General features: G+C 36.6%; 1 protein-coding gene across 3 annotated transcripts; it reads right to left on the bottom strand.

The window, feature by feature from the left end:
- Window positions 1-6,623: 6,623 nt before the first annotated feature.
- LOC149018531 (serine/arginine-rich splicing factor RSZ21-like) lies at window positions 6,624-17,196 on the bottom strand. 3 transcript variants are annotated; one of them, XR_016172953.1, is made up of 7 exons: window positions 17,106-17,196; window positions 16,077-16,192; window positions 14,610-14,698; window positions 13,150-13,369; window positions 8,934-9,047; window positions 7,649-8,308; window positions 6,624-7,159 (listed from the first exon to the last, which is right to left on the bottom strand). XR_016172953.1 is itself a non-coding variant. In XM_089152733.1 (6 exons), the coding sequence occupies exons 2-6, from the start codon at window positions 16,163-16,165 to the stop codon at window positions 8,278-8,280; spliced, it is 543 nt and encodes a 180-aa protein (XP_089008859.1). In that variant the 5' UTR covers window positions 16,166-16,192; window positions 17,106-17,196; the 3' UTR covers window positions 6,624-8,277. The 3 variants fall into 3 exon arrangements, 1 of the variants encoding a protein (XP_089008859.1); XR_016172954.1 differs by having other exon boundaries at window positions 6,624-7,130; XM_089152733.1 differs by having other exon boundaries at window positions 6,624-8,308.
- Between the last annotated feature and the right edge of the window lie 4,341 nt (window positions 17,197-21,537).

Genomic DNA, 21,537 nt, shown 5'->3' with positions numbered 1-21,537 from the left:
ATATTATGTGATTTTTGTGGATGATTTCAACAAATTTATTTGGTTTCTCCTATGACTATTAAATCTGAGGTACTTGATATTTTTAAGAGATTTATGTTGCTTGTTGAAAATCTCTTTTTTCGAAGAATCAAGCTTTTTCATAGAGATTGGGGAGGCAAATATAGAACTGTCTCCACTTTCCTTCAAGGATATGGTAATGAACACAGGCTCTCTTGTCCTCATACTAATGAGTAGAATGGTATTGTTGAGCTTTGTCATCGGCACATTGTGGAAACTGGATTGACTTTATTAGTTTATGCTTCTCGCCCTAAAAAGTTTTGGATGCATGCCTTAGAAATTGCAGCTTTTATAATTAATTGTTTGCCTACTCCAATGCTGAAAAATTCCTCTCCATGTTTTAAATTGCTTTAAGTTCAACCTGATTATGACTCATTGACAATTTTTGGTTGTGCATGTTATCCATGTTTGAGACTGTATAACAAACATAAGCTAGAATTTCGGTCTAAACTACATGTCTTATTGGGATAGAGTTCTCATCATAGAGAATACAAGTGTTTTAATCTTATTACTGGAAAAACTCCTTTTTTTTGACATGTTATATTTGATGAAAGAAGATTTCCTTTCCTTGCCAGTGAGGTACCTCCCTCCCCTACCCCACCACTTCCCTCCATTTTAGGGCCTCCACCTTTAGTGGGAAACCCTAACCCATTCCCTCAATTTTAGGAGCCCCACCTCAGCTGAACTCTCCTAGAGAATCCTTCACCCCCAACTTCTCCTATTGGGTCCACACCCTTAGTCCCCAGGTTTCCCCCACCACCTTGGCTGAATCCTCTCCCTCCTCACCTCCCTTGGCCCAGTCTCTCTCTCTCTCTCTCTCTCTCTCTCTCTCTCTCTCTCTCTCTCTCTCTCTCTCTCTCTCTCTCTCTCTCTCTCTCTCTCTCTCTCTCTCTCTCTCTCTCTCTCTCTCTCTCTCTCTCTCTCTCTCTCGTTCATCTAGTTATTGACTTACCCTTTGACTCCCAGGCTACTCTACCACTCATCACTTCCCAACCTTCACAAAACACTTATCCCATGATCCCTAGATCAAAAGTAAACCCTAGGGCTCTTCTCACCCAAATTGATCACACTCGCATTGAACCTACTTCCTTTAGTATTGCCAACAAATACCCTCACTGGCGGAAGGCTATGGATGAAGAATTCATTGCACTTTTAAAGAATGGTACTTGATTTCTTGTTCCTCCTCTTTCTTCTCATAATGTCATTGGATGTAAATGGGTTTTTTGAGTCAAGAGAAAGGCAGATGGTTCTACTGGAAGATACAAAGCCCGCTTAGTGGCTAAGGGTTTTATTCAACAAGAAAGTCTTGACTATCATGAAAAATTTAGCCCGGTGGTCAAACCAACTACCATTCTGTTGTTCTTGGCTCTTGCAGTTTCATGGTCTTGGTCTATTTGCCAATTGGATATTCAAAATGTCTTCCTTCATGGGTTTTTGCATGAAATTGTATATATGAAGCAACCACCTGGCTTCCTGACTCCCTTCATCCTAACCATGTTTGCAAACTTCACCAATCTCTTTATGATTTAAAACAGGCTCCTCATGCTAGGTTCAACCGGCTTAGCTCCTTTCTAGTTGAATATCGGTTTACTGGCTCTAAAACTGACACCTCTTTATTTATTTTTCATGGATCTACTAGCACTATGTTTATTCTGGTATTTGTTGATGATATTATTATGATTGGTAGTTCTGACGCTTTATTGGCATGATTCCTCAATGATCTTGGCTCTGTTTTTGCCCTAAAGGAACTTGACCTCTCTTCATTATTTTTTGGGCATGTTTGTCACTCGATTCATGATGGCCTTCATCTCTCTCAACATCAATATATTCAAGATTTTCTTAAGAGGGAAAATATGTCTTTTAGCAAGCCTTTCTCTACTCCTGCCTCCACCGATGACGAACTAATGGTGGATTCTACTCTCTATCGGAGCATCGTTGGTGCTCTTTAGTATGCAACTATGATTCGGCCTGACATTTAATTTGCAATCATAAAGTTTGTCAATTCATGCACTCTCCCATAGTTGATCATTGGTCTGCCATCAGGCGCATCTTACGCTACCTAAAAGGAACTTCCTCTAATGGCATTTTTATTCATCATTGATCTCTGAATTCTTTATCGGCTTTCTCTAATGTTGATTGGGTCGGTTTCCCTGATGATCAAAAATCTACTAGTGGCTATGCTATCTTTTTGGGCTGCAATCTTATCTCTTGGAGTTCTAAGAAGCAACAAATTGTATCTCGCTCTAGTATTGAGGTAGAATCGAGCCCTAGCAAATGCAACTGCTAAACTCATTTGGTTACAATCTTTGTTAACAGAGTTAATGATTTATCTACCTTCTGCTCCTATTCTTTGGTGTGATAATGTGGGGGCGACATATCTTACAGCCAATCTTGTCTTCCATGCACGTACTAAATACGTGGAGATTGATTTTCATTTTGTTCAAGATAAGGTTGCCAAGGGTGATCTTCAAGTTCGGTATCTATCTACTAAGGGTCAACTTGCAAATATCTTTAGAAAGCCTCTATCGCATCAACGATTCAGTACTCTTTTGTCCAACCTCAAGGTCTCATCTTTGCCCTTAAGTTTGAGGGGGCGTGTTAAGGATAATAATAGTGTTTTGTAGTCTGAGGACAAAACAGGAAAATCACAAGCAACCCTAGCCCTAGCCACCACTATTCCATGCATGCAAGGCTTCAAGAACTTCCACTCAAACTCAACTACCTCCATTCATGTAGGACTTCAAGAACTAGACTCAAACTCAACTACTCAAGAGACTCTCAGATTAGATCTTATCCACAAGTGGATCAGACTCAGTTGCAAGCAAACACACAAGAGACATAGTTCATTCCAAGCACAAATAGACAACTTGAGTAATTCAAACCTAGAGTTAGAGTTCAAGATTAATGTTGACCAGGACTCCTGTAACTATAAATTTGTAATCTGTCTTAAGTCAATATCAAGGAAGCAAATCACGTTCACGTGGACCTACGTTGCAGAGATCAACCGAACCACGTATCTCTCTCTCTCACCCAAAAACTTGTCTCTAACCTTAACTCATGGCTTTTAACAGCTGTGCACGGCAGATGATGTTTTTCGGATTTAATGTGGTCAATCAACTTTAGTGTTTATTATATATAAAGTGAGTGCAAGTTGACTTGCTAACCCTCCCTTTGTCTGCTTGGAGTTTCATGGGTGTAAGATACGAGGATGACACGAAAAAGTGAGATTAATCTATAACCTAAAGGGATAACCCAACCATAATCTATCTGTACCAGGTTGTTATCGAGTTTAGTCTAGTTTAATAGACATGATAATGCTAAAGTATTCTTAGTTAAATGTTTCTTTAATTCACATGTTTGCTAAAATATTTTTAAGGAATCTCTTAGTCTCGATCACTCAACATCTTATTATAAAAGATTCAACCAAATTGTCTTCAAGCTGACATAGAAGAAACTGTTGATGGGGGGGCTAGAGGTGAAGAATATGGAAGAAAACGCCTAAATCTGAGCTCAGCTAGAAGAAATTATATTAATGCATGCCTTAATGTGCAAGGGTGGTTGGAACTTGGTACGAGCTTACTCCATTATTGTTTGGGGAGTTTTGTTTATCTTTCTTGTCCTCTCTCGGGTTGGCAATCCGAGGCTAGATGGGGTGGGAAGCTCCTTTTTTAATCGTAACTTCTACGATCAAACAATCTTTGTGGTTCACGAGGAATTAATATCTTAATTACTATGAAAATGTGAGAGATTCAGTCTGACTTTACTACTAAACCCAATCAATCAATCTAGTATAAAATAGATTAAAAGGATTGATTCAACTTTAATGGTTTATCCAACAAAATTGACAGGCTAACTTGTCTGCTTGGAACTTCATGGACATAAAATATGAGGATGACAAAATTTTAAGGAATATAGAAGCCATAAATGTCTCAAAGATTGAAAATGACTTAGTTCCTACTAGTACCAGGTTGTCATGGAACTAGTTTAATAAATATGATAATGCTTAAATGTTTGTTTAATCCACATATAAGCTAAAATAATTAATTTTCGACAAAATCATTGTTGACTTATCATCTTGTATCATGTATTGAGTATGAATTTGTGGAAGGGTACATCATCAGCAAAGGTTTCAACCAGAAAGTCTTGCAAACTGACAAAGAAGAAACTGTTGATGCATGGGGAAGGGGAGTGGAATATGGAAGAGAATATCAAAACCTGAGCTCAACAATAAAATAAAATAAACTGTTATAATTAATGTGTTTTTCACCTAACAAGGTGGTTGGACCTTGGAAAAAGCTTATTCTGGGTTACCTTCGAGGAAGTTTTGTTTTAAAAAAAATTTCATTTTGCCCACTTTAGTTAGGCCCAAATCCTTATTTGTCCATTAAGTTGAGCCCAAATTCATGTTTGCTCACTTAAGTGACTGGTATTTCATTTTTCCCAATTTGATGAACTCAAAATATTACAAAAAAAATCAATCTCAGTTTTCAACTAACTTTTTTGAATTTAAAATTACCATTTTACCTCGGGGTGTAAACGGACCGGATTTAGATTGGATAGTAATATATCCATATCCGCATCCTATTATATTCGAACAAATTCGGATAATATCTTATCGGTTTTCAGACGGATTCTATCTGATTTGGACTATAATCAAATAGTTATTTTCTTAAGTAGATTCTTCTAAATGGACATGAATATAAGATTGAATACATGTTTTTGACTACCGGTTTACATCTTTCCCTTTTTATTTGTGAGGACTAGGTTTTAAATTTAAGAATTCAACAATTTTCGTAGCTATTTTTAGTAGAAAATCTAGTAAAATTTATAAAAATAAGAATAATAAATCTAAATAAGTAACTTAATTGGATAATTTTATCGGACGGATAATAATCGGTGAGAAAGTGGTATACTATATCCACATCCTATTAATAATCGAACGGATTCGGATACCTCTAAACGGATGTGAATTCAAAAGCGAATTTCGGTTATCTATTTACACCCCTAATTTTACCTATAGGGTGAAGAGATATATTATACAATTTTTTGCAAATTTACAAAACAACTTCCAGTTAATTGCGATTCAAATATGGGGTTTTGGCCAATTCATCAATATATCATGGCTTATTCTATCTAGTTCTTGCTGATTAGTGATTGGGCTATGTTCTTGCTGATTAGTGATTGGGCTGTAGTAGCGATGAGCGAAATGAGAACTGCATATACCATGAAAACGAGGTTGTTGGAGAACACTACAAACGTCATGCTACTACAAGAAAATGGCTTTGGAAACTCGCTTAAAAAAGGTTTAAAGTATCGGTATCGAATATCGTATCGGTTAAGTGATTTTAAGAAATGTATCGTCCTGTATCAAGTAATGAATCACTTTGGCTAATAAACAAAAAAGTGTTATTTAATGGAGAGACGTATCGAGATGTATCGCATCTGTTGGATCAAATAAAGATACGTATCGACTAGTATCATATGGTATCGTGGGATACTTTAAACCTTGCAGTTAAAAACACTTTGATGTTTTACTTTTAACTTGTTTTATTTATTTCAGTCTTGTAAGACAGTAAGAGCCAAGAGGAGGGTATTACATCTTTTGAGGATGAAAAATCTTTAGCTTACTTTTACCATTAGGCTTGGATTGGCTTGGCCTGGCCTGGCCTTTTTTTCTCCCCTACTGACAACCGAAGGAAGAGCTTTTGTAACATTCCTCTTGATCGCTGTTTCCAGATGCCAGACGATTACAATAAATTGAAAAAGTAACTCTACTGTCATGGTTACACACGTTGATCACCAGTAACACAAAGCTCGGACAAAGAACCAAATTTAAGAAATGAGTCGCTCTTTCTTACATGCTCTCTTCTGGTGAGACTGTAAAGCAAAGCTACAACAGCTGCCCACGGTAAGGGATTGCAAGGATAAAAATGACTGTAAGAGAGAAGTGATAATTGTGTCTGGTTCATACTTGCAGCAATTCCACTCAGTCTTGTTTCAATCAAACCAATGGGATTATTATACATCAATCTATGCTGGTCTATTCAATAACTCTAGGGAATGGGGTAACTAGGTCAAGGCCAAGGTGCAGCTGAATAAATTGGGTTAGCGAAGCAGTGAACAACTGCAGAGAGAATTTGCAGATGACGAAAAAAGCAGAGAGGAATGCAACTGGGAAAGGCGAAATTATTGAAAGCTTGGTTGGATTCGTTCTAAGGTGTTCAATCAGTCGATTTGGCTATCAAAATTGAAACTAGCGATCGGAAAACAAACCCCACATTCCTGGAAATCGGAAAATAACGTAAAACAAATCATGAAAACGGCAAAACATAAGAATGGCAAGCTCTAATTTACCAAGGCACTAAACAATGTCATGTTTTATATTCCCCCAATTTTAGAATTTTCATCCATGTATTATTTTAAATATCTATCCAACAGAAGCAGGAAGCAGTTATGTAATGCCACCATAGTCTCATGATTTCCTTGTTTTCCCATCTAGTTATTTGGCATATATGTACACTCTTGTGTACAGAGAGCTGTGCACAGCAAAGAAGTTTTTTTTTCCGAGCATAATCAGCACAAGGACCCTTTAACCGTTCCAGAAAACAATCAAAAAACTCAAGGTGGCAATGGCATATAACAGGTTTTCCAAATCAAAGAAATTATACAAAATAAAGGCACCAAATTCAAATTTTTCAAACTTTCCAGAGTAAAAGTTCTCTGGCATTCTTACCAGGCCTATCAAACATCTCAAGTCAGGGGCACTAACCTCCTGCTTGAGTAATAGCAGGTTTCATATCCCACAGGACTACAGGCACTTCACAAAATTTCAAGAACCACAAACAATGCAATTCCACTTTTAACACGTAAACATCCCCCAAAGGCAGCAGAGCCACAGATCGAATGCCTTACCTGCCCAGGGCTTGAAACACATTGCTGCACCACACCATTAATAGAGTCGAGACAAGCACATTCAAGTCCAAATATCAGAAGCCATCACAGGAGATCCTAGCCAGAGCCTACCTGAGCTTGGATGTCATGAAGAACCACAACACTATATCTGGGGTGGGAAGCTTCATACAGATCAATCAGGACAAGATGCCTATTTCAGATGAGGATAATCAACACTTTTGCAGAGCACTTTCGTCTCTAGAATATCTTGGAAAAATAGAAATCCTAACAAGTCTGGACAATACTCAGCCTTCAGACAATCCAACCCAACTTTTGCCCAAAAGAAGGGGGCAATTTTACCTCTTAGATTTGACAAAGTCCCCTAGTCACTAGGAACCAGTAGAAAAGATACTCTTTTAACAGGAACCAAATACATGGATTTTAAAGGTGAGCAATTTTTTCCAGCCTGTGATGTTTTTCTCCTTATTATTTTCCAGATGTTTGCCCCTCCCCAGGAATCCAGGTAGAGTAAAAATTATTATTTTCCAGATGTTTGCCCCTCCCCGGCAATCCAAGCAGAGTAAAAATTATTTCTCAGAAAAAAGCAACCCCCTCCCCCCTTCAAAAAAAAACCTGGGAAAAAAAAAAACGAAAAAGAAAGACAACCAAGCCCCCAACTGTTAAAAAAACAGTGAAATACCTGCACACAAGTGTTTGATGCAGCTCCTCAACCGTTTTAGGGAAGACACTCAAAATTACCATTAGAAGTTCCTGGGAGATACCATCACAGCTGGAGGCATGGAGAGTAGCAACTAATGTAGTAGACGACCAGACCCATAATCCCAGAGGTAAGACCAGCAGTGGATGAAACCACGGGTGTAGAAGCAGAAAACCATTGTACGATGAAGCATTCTAATGAAGTACACGACCAGACCCATAATCCCTGAGGTAAGGCCAGCAGTGGATGAAACCACAGGCGTAGAAGCAGAAAACCATTGTATGATGAAGCAGCATGGATTCTCTACCAGGTCTTACAAGCAGGGACCACGCATCCTCGACAAACAAAAAAGAAGGTATATAACTCAGTCACATTCTTTGTTTAACCTTATTACAACTCTCCTTTAAACCTTTCCACATATATATATATAACCATATCTAAAAAGATGGCAGAAAAAAGAGAAGTAAATAACAAGAGCAATACTAAGTTAGCAAGAAACTTAACCAAATCCGAGAAGTTGAACCGAGGGCGTCGCCCAACATAATGATGTCTCACTAATAATCTATGTTTTTGCTCGACACTAGAAAGTTCGGTGCTCCCACTCCCAATACTCAGCTCCTGCTTCGGTAACGACCTCTATGACTGCAGACCAGTTCACACACAATGATTTAAGTATCATGAGATCAAGGTATTTGAAACCATATATGCATTCACATCCTACAACAGAAAGAATCAATAAAACAGTAATATAGATATAAAAAAGGAAACTTAGAGGGACAAACCCACACTGCAGTGGATCAGACTTATTAGGGCCAAAAAAGGGCGAATCTGGAGCCAGAGGCTTCCGTACAAGCATTGTCCTCTGCGCGCGTGCGCAGGGGGGTGTTGTGAAGGGACAATTTTCCTAGACAGTCTTACTCCAGCAATTTTTGCTGAGAGACTGTTTAGCTGTCTTGACCTTGGTGCTACTAAACAGATGTTTAATTAAAAGCCCACATTGTACTCTTCCCTCATTTACTTCTGGTGGGGTGGTTAATTTCATACATTAGACACAAGTAAGGGTCTGTTAACAAAGGGTCCTGAAAAAGGTTCAGCACAATATAGCTAAACTCTCATCTCTCCTTGCAGATTGGTAGGGCCCTCAAAAATGGACAGTCAAACTTTTCTTGATGCAAACAATCATACTGAACAGCATTATAGTCCGCTAGACGACCAAGGCTTTTAACTTATCATATTAAGTAGCAAACCCAAGAATTATAGGCTTTACCCGTTTGTGTATGGTGAGTCCTCCCTGCCACGGAAACCTGGTGACCTACTAAGACGCCCACGATAAGGTGAAGGACTGCGGCGTCTTGGAGAACGACCATGAGGACTGTAACTCCTGTCCAAAGAAAGGGTTACCAATTAAAATCGAACATGGCTAATCTCCAACGAACTGAAGTAGCAAAATAGTTTAGTTCATAGCATATATATAAAGCAAACAAAAATGAGCAAAAGACAAGAATAATGAGTGAACTAAGATGGACTAAGACCATCACTACTGCTAATGGTTATCATTTACTCAGTTAAGTACAACCAGGGCAGAACCAAACCACAGCTTCAATTGGACCATCTGGACCAGGTCAAATCAGCCAAGATAATCTTCAATGTCAGTCCTTAAAACGTCAATTTTTTCGATGTGGAGTTGGAAATTTCTTTGTTTCTATTTTTTTTAAGACTATTAAATTGTTCATATTTTCTTTTTTGGTCGAAAAGCTGTTCATATTTTAAGAGCTAAGAATCAGTTCTAATTCTCAGCAAAGTTGATTTCTATTTTAGTATTCATAAATTTGGCTGAATTATAAAGCCCATTCGGTTCTAAAGTTTAATTTCAGTTGATAGGACATTTTTCAACCCCGTTTATCTTACAAACCTTGTCAGATTACCAGATTTCTATCTAATTTTCCCCTCATTCCATCATTTCACCCATCCATCACTTCATTCCACCATTTCAAATTGTAGTTTCTATTTTATGTCCATTCTCACAACCAAAATCCAACAGTCAAAACCATCTTGAATTGGCAGCAAAGCATCACCTCAGTCAGGTCTATACTAAACATTGTTGAGTCAGTTAGACTGGTTGCACCAAACTATTATGGAAATCCCAAGCACAGAAAATTACGGATAAAGGATGTGAACCTCAAATGTGGGGAGAGCTGAAGTATGAGATGAAGATCATGTACCCACCAGAACATAATACATAAAAGGCTCTCTGCTAAACAAGTTTACCCCTCCAAAGCCACTTACCCTTGAAGTATAGTCACTAATGGACCAAGTGGACTCTTTTAACCAGGCATTTACATCCAGAATGGATCCCTCTACCCAACACCTTTGGTACATGCTGCCTGAAAGTCATCAAAAAAATTTTGTATATATATGAGTTATTCTACTGACTCTCCTATCGTATGGCTTGGTCCAGAAAAACTTCTTGCTAGACTCATTTCTTTTTTACCCAAAAATTACAAGTTTACTATATATAAGTTATTCTACTGATTTCTACCCTATCTTTCAGCTTTAGATAACCGCCTCAATTATTAGAGGCACATGTACCTTTTATCTTTTATATGTTGTAATCTATAATGTTTGAAGTCCAAGGCTTATAAAAAAAGGGTCATGCCTCAGATAATAGTAGTAGTGAGGAGTTAGAAAGTCTGAGTGGTACAGAAAGTCTGGAGGTGGTCCACGAAGAAAAAAGGTATGCCCAACGCTTTTATGATATCTCAATTTCAAATCCAATAAGAACTAGTAAGTTTCCCTTCTATCTTCCTTAATTTTTGGGGCACTCCTGAAGGGAACCCCATCGTAAGTAGGTAATAGTAGTTGTTCCCATATCCTTATGTATATTCTTATAATTTATAAATTCATGCTTCTGCTGTTGTTCTTTTTTCCTTTTCCATCAGGTCACATAACCAAAGGCCATGCCTACAGTCATGCCTCTGGCCACTGGTGACATATTTGCTTTTTAGTGTTATCTTCTTCTGTATCTTAAAACTGGATAGCTATGTCCCATTTGTATGAAAGACCAGTTGAAATGCCCAGTCCATAGACTGAATCCCTGTTGAATGGCAAAGATGTCATATTTAAAAGGGGTAATCTATCAAGTGGTGGCATGGCATGGCATGAAAAACTGGCTTCAATCATACTTGTGGTGTGGACGGATGATCTCTCTTCAGAGAGCTAGTAAGGTAGCGTGATTACTGATACATAAAAAATAAAAATAAAAAAACTCAAATCTGCTCATTTAATACATACACACCAACATACTAATAAGGTAGAGTGATTGAACACAAACATTCAATTCATCCTAAATACATTGAGGAGTGAACCAGAATTTGAATGGACCCTTGAATGCTACCCTTGTAGGACAAGAGAATGAAGATACCCTTGGGGAAAACATTTCAAGGTTAACAAACTAATGTAGGTGACAAAGCGATTGAAGCCGCCACTGAGAAGACTTTAAATGATGGGGAAAAATCAGAAAAGGTCAAAGACAAACTCGTGAACACCCAGAAAAATTGATAATGTGGAAGCTGAATATGTGGAATTTGTTATTCCACCAGCAACTTGGACCACAAACACAACATCTTCAAAGCACCACCTGAATATTACCATGGATTGAAGCAGATGTTCACAACATAAAGATGAGTCCTACTCTTTAAGATTGAAGGACCATTTTTTTTCTGAAGGAGGAGAGAGAGCAGATGTAGAACCCAAGTAGAACTAAACCAGCTTCAATAGGACCAACTGAACCAAATCAAATAACCTAGGTGCTCTTCTAAAAGGACCACAAAAAGGCTGTAACACTGTCCCCATTAACAGTAACACAAATGGTGCCACACCCCTGATTTTGCTTTGAGAACGATACTAAAATATCTTGTGGGGGCCAGGACAGATTGATCAACCCTAGATTGGGTATGATAAATAATGGGACACTCTTCAAGATCTCAATTCAAAAGTAAGGGCTTAGGGTTTTAAGATTTTGGAACAGTTGGTTGGGATACATATGAACATGGATTATGGTGGTTGTGTCGCTCTAGAGAGATTTAGAAGAAAAGAGAAAAGGATAAGGTAATAAGTCACATAAGTGGGGGTGGAAGTGGGGGGATAGTCAAACAACCATGGTATGCTTTGTACCTCATGGGTAGCTAAACAAAAATCAAAACTCAGTTCATCAAGTCTATAGCCATATTGATCAACATAGTTCCAAACTTAAACTAAGACTAAATTAAAACTAACCATGTTGATCTACATAGTTCCAAACTTAAACTAAGACTCAAAATTAAAACTAACTCCAAAATTGGCTACTGTGCTAGAAAGGAAGGCCTAACCAAATCATTAACTTATTGAATAACCTAAATTGACTAGGAAGCGGAAATAGTAAAGGTGATAGATTTAAAACAGAACTCTTAACAAAACCAATGAAAGAAGTCACATTTCCTATTTTCTACCCATATTTTAGGCCCATCAAATAGGTCAATTACAAAATAAACCCAAGGAATCAAAGGCCAAATACACATAAATATAACCCAATCCTAGACTATTATTACAGAAAGAAGCCCACTTTGGCAAAAAGTCTACATCACAGATCATATGATTAGAAAGGTTTTCTCTATTTCTAAACTAAGTTTATCTTTTAGTGACCAAGGCCATATCTCTCAATTGACTGTTGGAATCAAATGAATATTGTAGCAGTTGTTCACTGTTGTAGAAGCTTGACTTCAAACCAGGCCTGATCATTGTTTCAGTCGCTGGTTTGAAGACCAAAACAACGGATTTTTCGGGCTTGTTTCTAATTATCTGATTTGTGAACCACTCGGGCTTAGCTACACATTACTCAAGGCATAGAAGATGGAACCCATTGAACAGAGTCCTTTCAAATGTCCGTCTACTACCTGGGCTGAGATGAACAAACTTACCTGCGACCATAAATTGGACTGTTGCGGTATCTTGGGCTGTAGCTACGACCAAAAGACAAGTACGAGCAGTGAGTTAAGATGGACACAGACCATCAGTACTGCTAATAGTTGTCATTGACTCATTGCACAGAAGATGGAACTCATTAGAACCATCCTTGGAGTCCATTCAAATTTCTATCTACTACAATACCCATTGCATATAGCTGGAATGAAAACGCAAACAACCAAAGAGAACAGGTGAGAAGGTCAGCCCACAAAATTACGTGCGACCATAAATTGGACCATTGTGGTATCTTGGGCGGTTGGTATACCAAAAAACAAGCATGAGCAGTGAATTAAGATGGAATCAGACCATCAATACTGCTAATAGTTGTCATTGACTCAAGGCAGAGAAGACAGAACCATCAGAACCATCCTATGAGTCCATTCAAATATCTAGCTAATACAAGACCCATCATAAATAATAACTGGGATAAAAATGAAAATGATCAAATGCAACATGTAGCATGGTCTGCCCCAAAAAAATACCTGCGACCATAAATTGGACTGCCACGATATCTTGGGCTGCGGCTACGACGCCTTCCAGAGCCAACACGCAAGCGGCATTCTCGAGCAAAATGACCAGGCTCACCACACTCATAGCATTTCAAGTCAGAACCTCCTGATCGACCACGGCTACCACCACCCCTGCCACCACCACCATAGCCCCTGGCGTTGTGAGACAGCTCAACTCTCCACCCATTCTTACCTACAAGTAAAAGCACATCATCAAGTAACCCACACAACATTGTTTTGAGACATGGTGAAGGCGTGCATCACAATTTGAGGTTCCATCTAATTCAAAAATACATTCAACACCACCAAAAACTAGCTACCATGCGAAACTATTAGGGAAGACATCACAACAGTCAGCGAAGAAGACAATTTCCAAATCTTGTAAGGCCCATGGCCATCTGGTGAAGATCAAGTGAGGGCTTGCACAGAATATTATTTGGGCAGTTTTAATTAACTGTCCTGGACTGTTTCATTAGCCATACTACGTTTTGTTCTATATGTTGTTAGTAGTTTCTTTCTTTAAGATCATCTGTTAAAACTAAATAGATTGTGATTGCGTTCCTTTATAACTGGTTTTAACTACGAAGATCTGGAGTGTTATAAATGACTTCAATAATATAAATAAAGGACTAGCTGCTGTATTGGCAGACAATGAGATTGCGGGGGAAAGGGGAAAAAAATATAGCTTCACAATGTGCTCTGTGAGAGAGTACAGCAGGATGTCCTTGGTGAGCGTAGTATAGGTTAAGAGCCAAGTTTGAGAGGGTCTACACTATCCTTTTCCCTTCTTCAATTCTTTTCAAGTTTGAGAGGAACTACCCCATCTTCTTCCTTCTTTGATTATTTTCTTCTTTTATTTCTGGTTCTATTGTTCTGAATTGAGCAAGCCTTGGGGTAATGGTAAAGTTGCATAAATGCAACCTCCTGGTTGCAGGTTTACAACTTGGAAACAGCCTCCCCTGCAAAGCCAGGGGGAAAGGCTGCATACATTTGCCCTCCCATACCCTACCATAAAGGGAACCTCGTAAACTAGGATGCATATTGTTCTATTGTTCTGAAAATGCCTGCAACTCTGAGAGTAAATGAAGTAATTACTGCAATTCATGATTGAATTATTGACTGATGATGGTTATCACTTATCACTTATGACTATCCCACATTAGTGTTAAGCCATATCATGAGTGAAAGCTAAATAAAAACACAATTCCATTCCTTCATTCTGAACTCAAAAGTGTATCTTAACTCAGTTCACCATAACTCAACATCTTTTGATACTTGATACCTTGATAAGATCCTTTTAATAAAATATAATAATGTGCATTTGAGGGAAAAACCACACATAGCAGCAATTTCAAGTTCTCAAGAATATTATTCTGAACTCAAACCTACCAAAATGCAACAGTTAATTAGATACAACCAGTTTTGAGTATTACCATCCAAATCACGAATTGCATCTTGAGCATCCCTACGGTCATCAAAATCAATAAATGCATAACCTGGTGGCTTTCTAGCGACCCAAATACTGCATCACAAACAAGCAAAGAAAATTTTTAAAATAAATTAAATTTTTAAAAAAAAATTAACCAGGTGATTAGAGATGCTTCCAAAATCTTTGGCATGGCTTGTAAACATTGCAAAAACCAAACACAATTAGAAATTCCACAAGCAACTCATGAATACAAATCCGACTAGAAATGATAACAATCAAAGAAAAATTAAAGAGTTGAAAATATACACAAGAAGAAAACTGAAAAAGTTGCACGTGTCTAGAACATTTATACAAATAAGAAACTATGACATAATAAGGACATGGTAGAACATCTTCAAACAGAGAATCACACTGTTTCTTGCATCTTCTTAAATGGTTTAAGAAGTCATGAAAAATTGCCCAGAAGTTTTGTCTGCTGAACCATTTTCTAACCGCCACATTAAAGATGCACCAACGGTTCACTCCCTCCCACCCCCCACCCCCAAATCCCAACAAAAAAAAAGGACTGATGCAACAAGTCAAAAGCTCACAATGAGTTCTAGGATTTAGTCATGGTTAGATTGTTTCTGCTGCTTCATTGGGCATCTCAGTTTTCTGTTGCTCACAACTTTGCAAGCAGTTCTACTACTACTTCAAATTTAAAGAACCATTTTTTACACTGATTTTCCAGAGATCCTTCTCAGTAGAAGTTTACATGTTTTTCTTCAATCTCATGGCTGGTCCTTCAGACTGATTTCTTGTTTCCGTTATAGTTGCTACCCATTGTTTATACATCAAATCAATTCACTGTTATCGGGGCCTGGAGTTTCCTGAATATAGTAATATACTGCTTCTTCTGAACTTTGTTTCTAGAATCCTATCACACTCAAAACTAATGTCAGATATGTTCATCAGATACGATACAAATTTTGAGAAACCATTTTTTTTCATGAGACTTCGGCCAGCTCCTGGATCAAAGCAGGTCTTGGTTTTATGCGTTATTTTAGATCCTTTTAATTATGATTTTAAATATTTCACGCAATTCTACTTTCATTGGATCTCTGAATCTGCTAACCTAAGGAGACAGAAAAAGAAAAGGGAAGAGTAATATAAATGAGTCAATTTCTTGGTCACCAATAGAATAATCTTTTCCAGGATTATTATGTGACCTGCTTACAAAATTGAAATTCTTTATTGACCAAATAGCTATCTGAAGTTCCCAAGTCATGAAAATACTCAGAAGCAAGCATCATAATCCATCAAAAAAGTCAAAGAAAAATATAGAAACAAACCGTCCCTACAACATTAATTGCTTTTCTGGAAGACGTAAAAAGCATGGGTATAAGTCACCTAACATTTTGCAAGTAATTTTTATGTATAGAAACTTACACATATAATACGGCCATCAATAGGTAATAATACTTCATCTTACCTCCTTATAACTCCATAGACACGAAATTCATCTTCAAGTTCTCGCTCAGTCACTCGTGGATCCAAATTCCCAACATATACACGAGACATGGTTACAAAACAGCACCTGTCAAATAGCTGCACAACAATAGTTAAATTAAGCATTTAAAATTCAAAATATAAGATTACTTAGCAACCATTAGATAACCAACTACTAAATCCACCATCAGCATAGACCTTATCTCAACCTATCAAAACATTTCATATGGGTTCACCTAACTTGATTATTTGTAAGTAAAGAATAGACGTTGCAATTCAGAAGTGACATTACAACACTGAGGTTTCAACTTTCAAAGAAGAAAATAACATTGATATCGTCTGTCCATATAGAGTTTTAATAGACATTAAATAAGGTCCTGAAAATGTCAAAACAAACGACTCCGAGCTTTCAGCAATTTATCTAGTCACACATCATTTACAGAATCCGACAATATCAAGTGAATAGACCTTAATTACAAATTACAGGTATATAAGAAAACTATAACCCAACTTGACAGATAGTAGACAACAGAGGGCTCTCGCTACGGACTTTAAGGCGTGTAGAATGTGTTATTGAGATAACAAATAGGACAAGAAGCAAACACAAGAAAAAGGCTCTACAGGTCTGCCCCTAGTAAATCAATAAAACAGTGAAATCAACACACAGAGAAACATGTCTGTCAGGTAGACCAGCTAGGGTTTCTTTTTTCCACTCACTACATCTTTTTAATCAACCACCCGGTATCTGCAACAGAAGCTGTAGAAGTCTTCTTCACCCAAAAAAGAGGCGACAAAACCAGTTCTTTTCTTTTAAGGGGGAAAAACCAGTTCGATACAGATGAGTAAACATAGAATGACAAATCAACTTACCAGATTAGAACAATTTAAGGGTTTTTTTTCCACCCGAAAGGTGAAAACTAAGGCTAGAAGTACAGAAAACGAAGATTTACAAACCCGAATCCAGAAATCTATATGTAATGAGAGAAAAATTAATTCGATTAGAACTCCATACCTGAGGTAAGAAGCCCTAGAAAGAGCCAACAAAGATCTTCGCTTTTTCTCACCAGAGAAGGTGATTTCCGCTCGCCCTTTCTGGCTTTGCAAGTAAATGCGAAAAAAACCCTCGACTGCTGATTACATATATTATACGAGGAAAGATTATTACGGAGGGGTACCTAAGAGTTACCTAATTACAAATAAGGACTCGTATGTTGTAAAATGACAAACATAACTTTCGCCTTTGAGTTAGTAGTAGGGGTGTAAACGGACCGGATTCGGATCGGATAGTAGTATATCCATATCCGCATCCTATTATATTCGAACGGATTCGGATAATATCCCATCGGTTTTCGAACGAATTCAGTCGGATTTGGATGATAATCAGATAGTTATTTTCTTAAGTAGATTCTTCTAAACAGACATGAATATAGATTGAATACAAGTTTTCGACTACTTGTTTACATCTTTACCTTTTTATTTGTGAGGGCTAGGTTTGAAATTTAAGAATTTAACAACTTTCGTAGCTATTTTAGTAAAAAATCTAGAAAAATAATCACATATTATAGGCACAAATTATAAAAATAAGAATAATAAATCTAAATAAGTAACTTAATCGGATAGTTTTATCGGACGGATAATATTCAATAAGAAAGGGGTATACCATATCCACATCCTATTAATAATCGGACGGATTCGGATACCCCTAAACGGATGCGGATGCGGATGCGAATTCGGAAACGGATTTCGGTTATCCATTTACACCCCTAGTTAGTAGTGGATGGAGCCTTTGTCAGCCCAACAAGGAGATTGATGAGATTTTGAAACTAGGAATCAATAGAATACTTCTTGTAGCTGATTTGGAAAAATATGAAAGTTCATATATTCTTTCTTTTTTTGGGTACAAATGAAAGTTCACATATTCTAGCTTTTCATCATGGTAAAACATATGGCCAAATTTTGATCATTTCAATGAAGAGCAAAATAAAAAGGGGCCCGAAAATGATATTTTCTGCAAGTCACCGAAAAATTGGTGATATTTCGGGGAACCAACGAAAGATCAATGAAAATCACTAAAACTTGGCTTGGATATCTCTCTTTTGCTTTCGATCTCTGAATTGGATGTTGGATACTTGGATCTCTCTATCTTTCGTTCAAAACTCTCGAGTTTTAGGAGGAGTTGGTGCCTTTGTGATGATGGAAATTGCAGAAACTAAATTGCAAAAGAGGAGCAAGCTCTGCTGCCCCAGCAGATGCCATGGTCACCCCAGCTGCCATTTTTCAAGCAAAATCTCAACCTCTTTTAGCTCCTCGTTCTCTCTGCCCTTGCTAGAAGTAGAAACCCTAGAGTAATTTTTTAAGCCAAAGCAGAGAGAAGCAAGGAAGAACAGAAAAATGAAGATGCAAAAACCCATTTCATACCTCACAACTCTGATCAAGGAAGACTAAAGCTAAAACAACATTTGCAGGTTCAAAGAAGAAGACTCAAGGGAGACGACGACCTTCGTTGACAGAGATCAAGTGAGAGTGAGTAGGTTCTCTTCATGTGAGAAAGAGCAAGAATTTTGAGCTATTTTAGTCATTAGGTTTAGGATTTGAGAAGTAGGACTTTACAAATGAGGGGTCGAATTTTTACAAAATTTTGGCCAAAATCTAGGCAAAATTCGCAAGGTCACCAAGGTGCCAACCGACGAATTTTGCCGAAATATTGCACCTTACTTTTTTTCATGTTGGTTTTGTTTTTAACTGGAAAAAAATTTGTTCTATTAATTAAAGCATCAAAGTTTATTTTTTATTTTTTTGGTAGAAAACCAAATTTTAAAGACATGATTGTATAAATTACTAAAATTCTTATTATATTTAGGGATGATGTTTTCAAATCCAAAGGGATTGTAAGTAAAAATAAGAAAAATAAAAAATTGAAGCAAAATTGAAACTTTGATGTTTAGTTTGGAATAGTACTATAATTTTAGGGGGTTTTAAGTCTTTTGACCTTGAAAGTAAGTATTGATTGGGGATATATAGACATTTAAATAATAGAGTCACCACCTAAGATTTGAATTTAGGACTCAACGGTTACTATAAGAAAATGTATTTTTTAAGACATTTTTTTTCCGACAACTATAAAAAAAATGTCACAAAAAATCATATTTTCCTTCATAATAAGGTGACTATATCTTTGGCGACAATTCTTCATAAGTGTAGGAAAATGTATATTTGGCGACATTTTTTCACAAAACATTCAGAAAAATGCATATTCAGCAATTACAAGGGGACTTATATTTTTTGTGATGCTTCTTGAAAAATGTCAAATAAGGCGATGCTTTTCAAAAAGGGTCGGGGAAAATGTAAATTTAACAACAAGGAAAATGAATATTTAATAACATTTCTTACTAAGTGTGGGCAAAATAAGTAGTGGCATTCCTTGTGTATTCTTTTGATTATAGATACCAAATGTATAAATATATCTTCCAATGATAAAGCTTATCAAGGGACAATAATGTTTAATGTAACTTACTTGAACTTAAACATCAAATATACATTATTAACATTATAAAATGAATTGTCATTTGTGTAAACTATCACAACAAAGTAGAGCCTAACTATGTAACTCTCATTTATTAGATATTCCATAGTAAGCGAGAAATAGAGAAGAAACACAAGTTGTTTGTATACAACTCAGGTTTGACATTAAAGACATTGAAGAGAGTAGAATTTTGTTTATTGTATAAGAATCCACATCAACAACATTGTCTACCAAGTTTTTCTTTCTTTCTTTCTTTCTTCTTCTTCTTTTTTTTTTTTTTTTTTGGTGGTAAATGTCCACCAAGTTTTTTATGCTACTAAATACCCAGTTTTAACATGAGTTTGTGTAAAACATTGAAGCACTATGTAGTTCTAAGTTTGCTTCATATTTGGTTCTACCACCAATATCTTCTTTTCTCCATAATTGATGTACAAGTATAATGATCTATTCAATGATGCAAAATGAAGTATGATCAGAACAATAATCCCAAAGAAAAGGGAAAACATTCCTATAGAAGGGTCGTTCTGAGTTGTCCTTGCAACGTTATATAAATGATTAAGTTAAGACAGATTCTAGTTATTCTGATCGCATAGTGATTTCCCTCTTTTGCTTTAATCATGATGAAAAACAATGCAGTTCTCTCCTTGGAGATGATTATGACAGTATAAAATTCACAATTGTTAAAACAAAAGCAATTTTCAATATGAACAAGGAGCTGAATGTCAAAAGCTGAGATGATTTTGATATAAAAATTTTAAATGGACGGTTTTTAACAAGTTATGAATATGAATAACATAAGCAAACCATTTAATGGCTTGTTTGGTTACTTGAGTCTGGAGATTTCAAATTTATGGAGTCATGGTGGATAAAATTAACTATTTGGTTAGCCTAAATATTTGGAATGAAATCTGTAAATTCATCCTGAAAAAACATCTATGGAATCATGGTTCAAATGTTTAGCGCTTAGTAGGGGTGAAATCTCTGGATTTCACCTCACACCCATAAATCTACAGATTCACATTTTTAGTGTAAAAAGGTGAATCCCTGGATTTCATGAATCCAAGGATTCACACAACCAAATTAATATAAATCTCCCATTTGTGAATCCAAAGATTTCAAATCTCTGGATTTATGAAACCAAACAAGCCCGAAGCACATCCAATATGCATTTATCCACTAAGTTGGGGTGATAAACATATTTGAATCAAATACAAAAAAATCGTTTATAATTTTATTTTCCAATATTAAGTGGTTGCGTGGAAAACGATTTATAAAGCCATAAACTTTATTACTACTATAAACACAAAACAAGAAGAGTTTAAGTGATAAAATAAACTTTTAGTTTAATTATATACTATTTATCTAGAGTAACATACTTACATTTATTATTTGGAGCACTATAAGAAAAGTTGCCTGTTAGGCATGAATTTTTGTTTTTTTGCTAATGTACGAGTAAAAGAGAAGCATTAGTGAAAGTTGTCAATACCATGGAATAAGGAGCTAAAAGTCACATATTTTTCTAAGATTTAGCCAGAAAATTAAAATATTACACTTTGTTTGTTACTGGGGAGTAAGTTTTCAATAAGTTACTTAAGAAAATAAATGGAAATATCATACTCAGGAAGTATAAAATGAATGAATCAACCAGAGGTGCACCTTTGCATGTCAAATAATCCCTTACATTCTCTAATGAAACTTTAAATTCAATTCTATTAATAAAAGTGGTTGGTGAGTTCTCTTACACGGTCATGTTTAATAGATGATAACTTTCCTGTTTTTTTAAACAATCTCAAGTTAGAAGGTCATATGCAAAGGCGGAACTACATAGAGGCCCCCCAATATTGTAAATAGTTTACAAAGGTAAAGATAATGGGTAAAAATGTCATTCCAATGTCCTCCTCCCTCAATATCAGAGATAGTT

The sequence above is a fragment of the Hakea prostrata genome, chromosome 4 (assembly GCF_041222555.1).
Source record: "Hakea prostrata isolate BN-2017 chromosome 4, UWA_Hpros_2, whole genome shotgun sequence".
Lineage (NCBI taxonomy): Eukaryota > Viridiplantae > Streptophyta > Magnoliopsida > Proteales > Proteaceae > Hakea > Hakea prostrata.
This window is presented reverse-complemented; position numbering and strand designations above follow the sequence as displayed.

Coding starts and splice junctions, on each gene's coding strand:
- LOC149018531 (XM_089152733.1), bottom strand. CDS start 16,165: ATGTCTCGTGTATATGTTGGGAATTTGGATCCACGAGTGACTGAGCGA. Junction 14,699..16,076: donor GTCTATGGAGTTATAAGGAG/GTAAGATGAAGT, acceptor TTTGTGATGCAG/TATTTGGGTCGCTAGAAAGC. Junction 8,309..8,933: donor GACTCACCATACACAAACGG/GTAAAGCCTATA, acceptor ACTGGTCTGCAG/TCATAGAGGTCGTTACCGAA.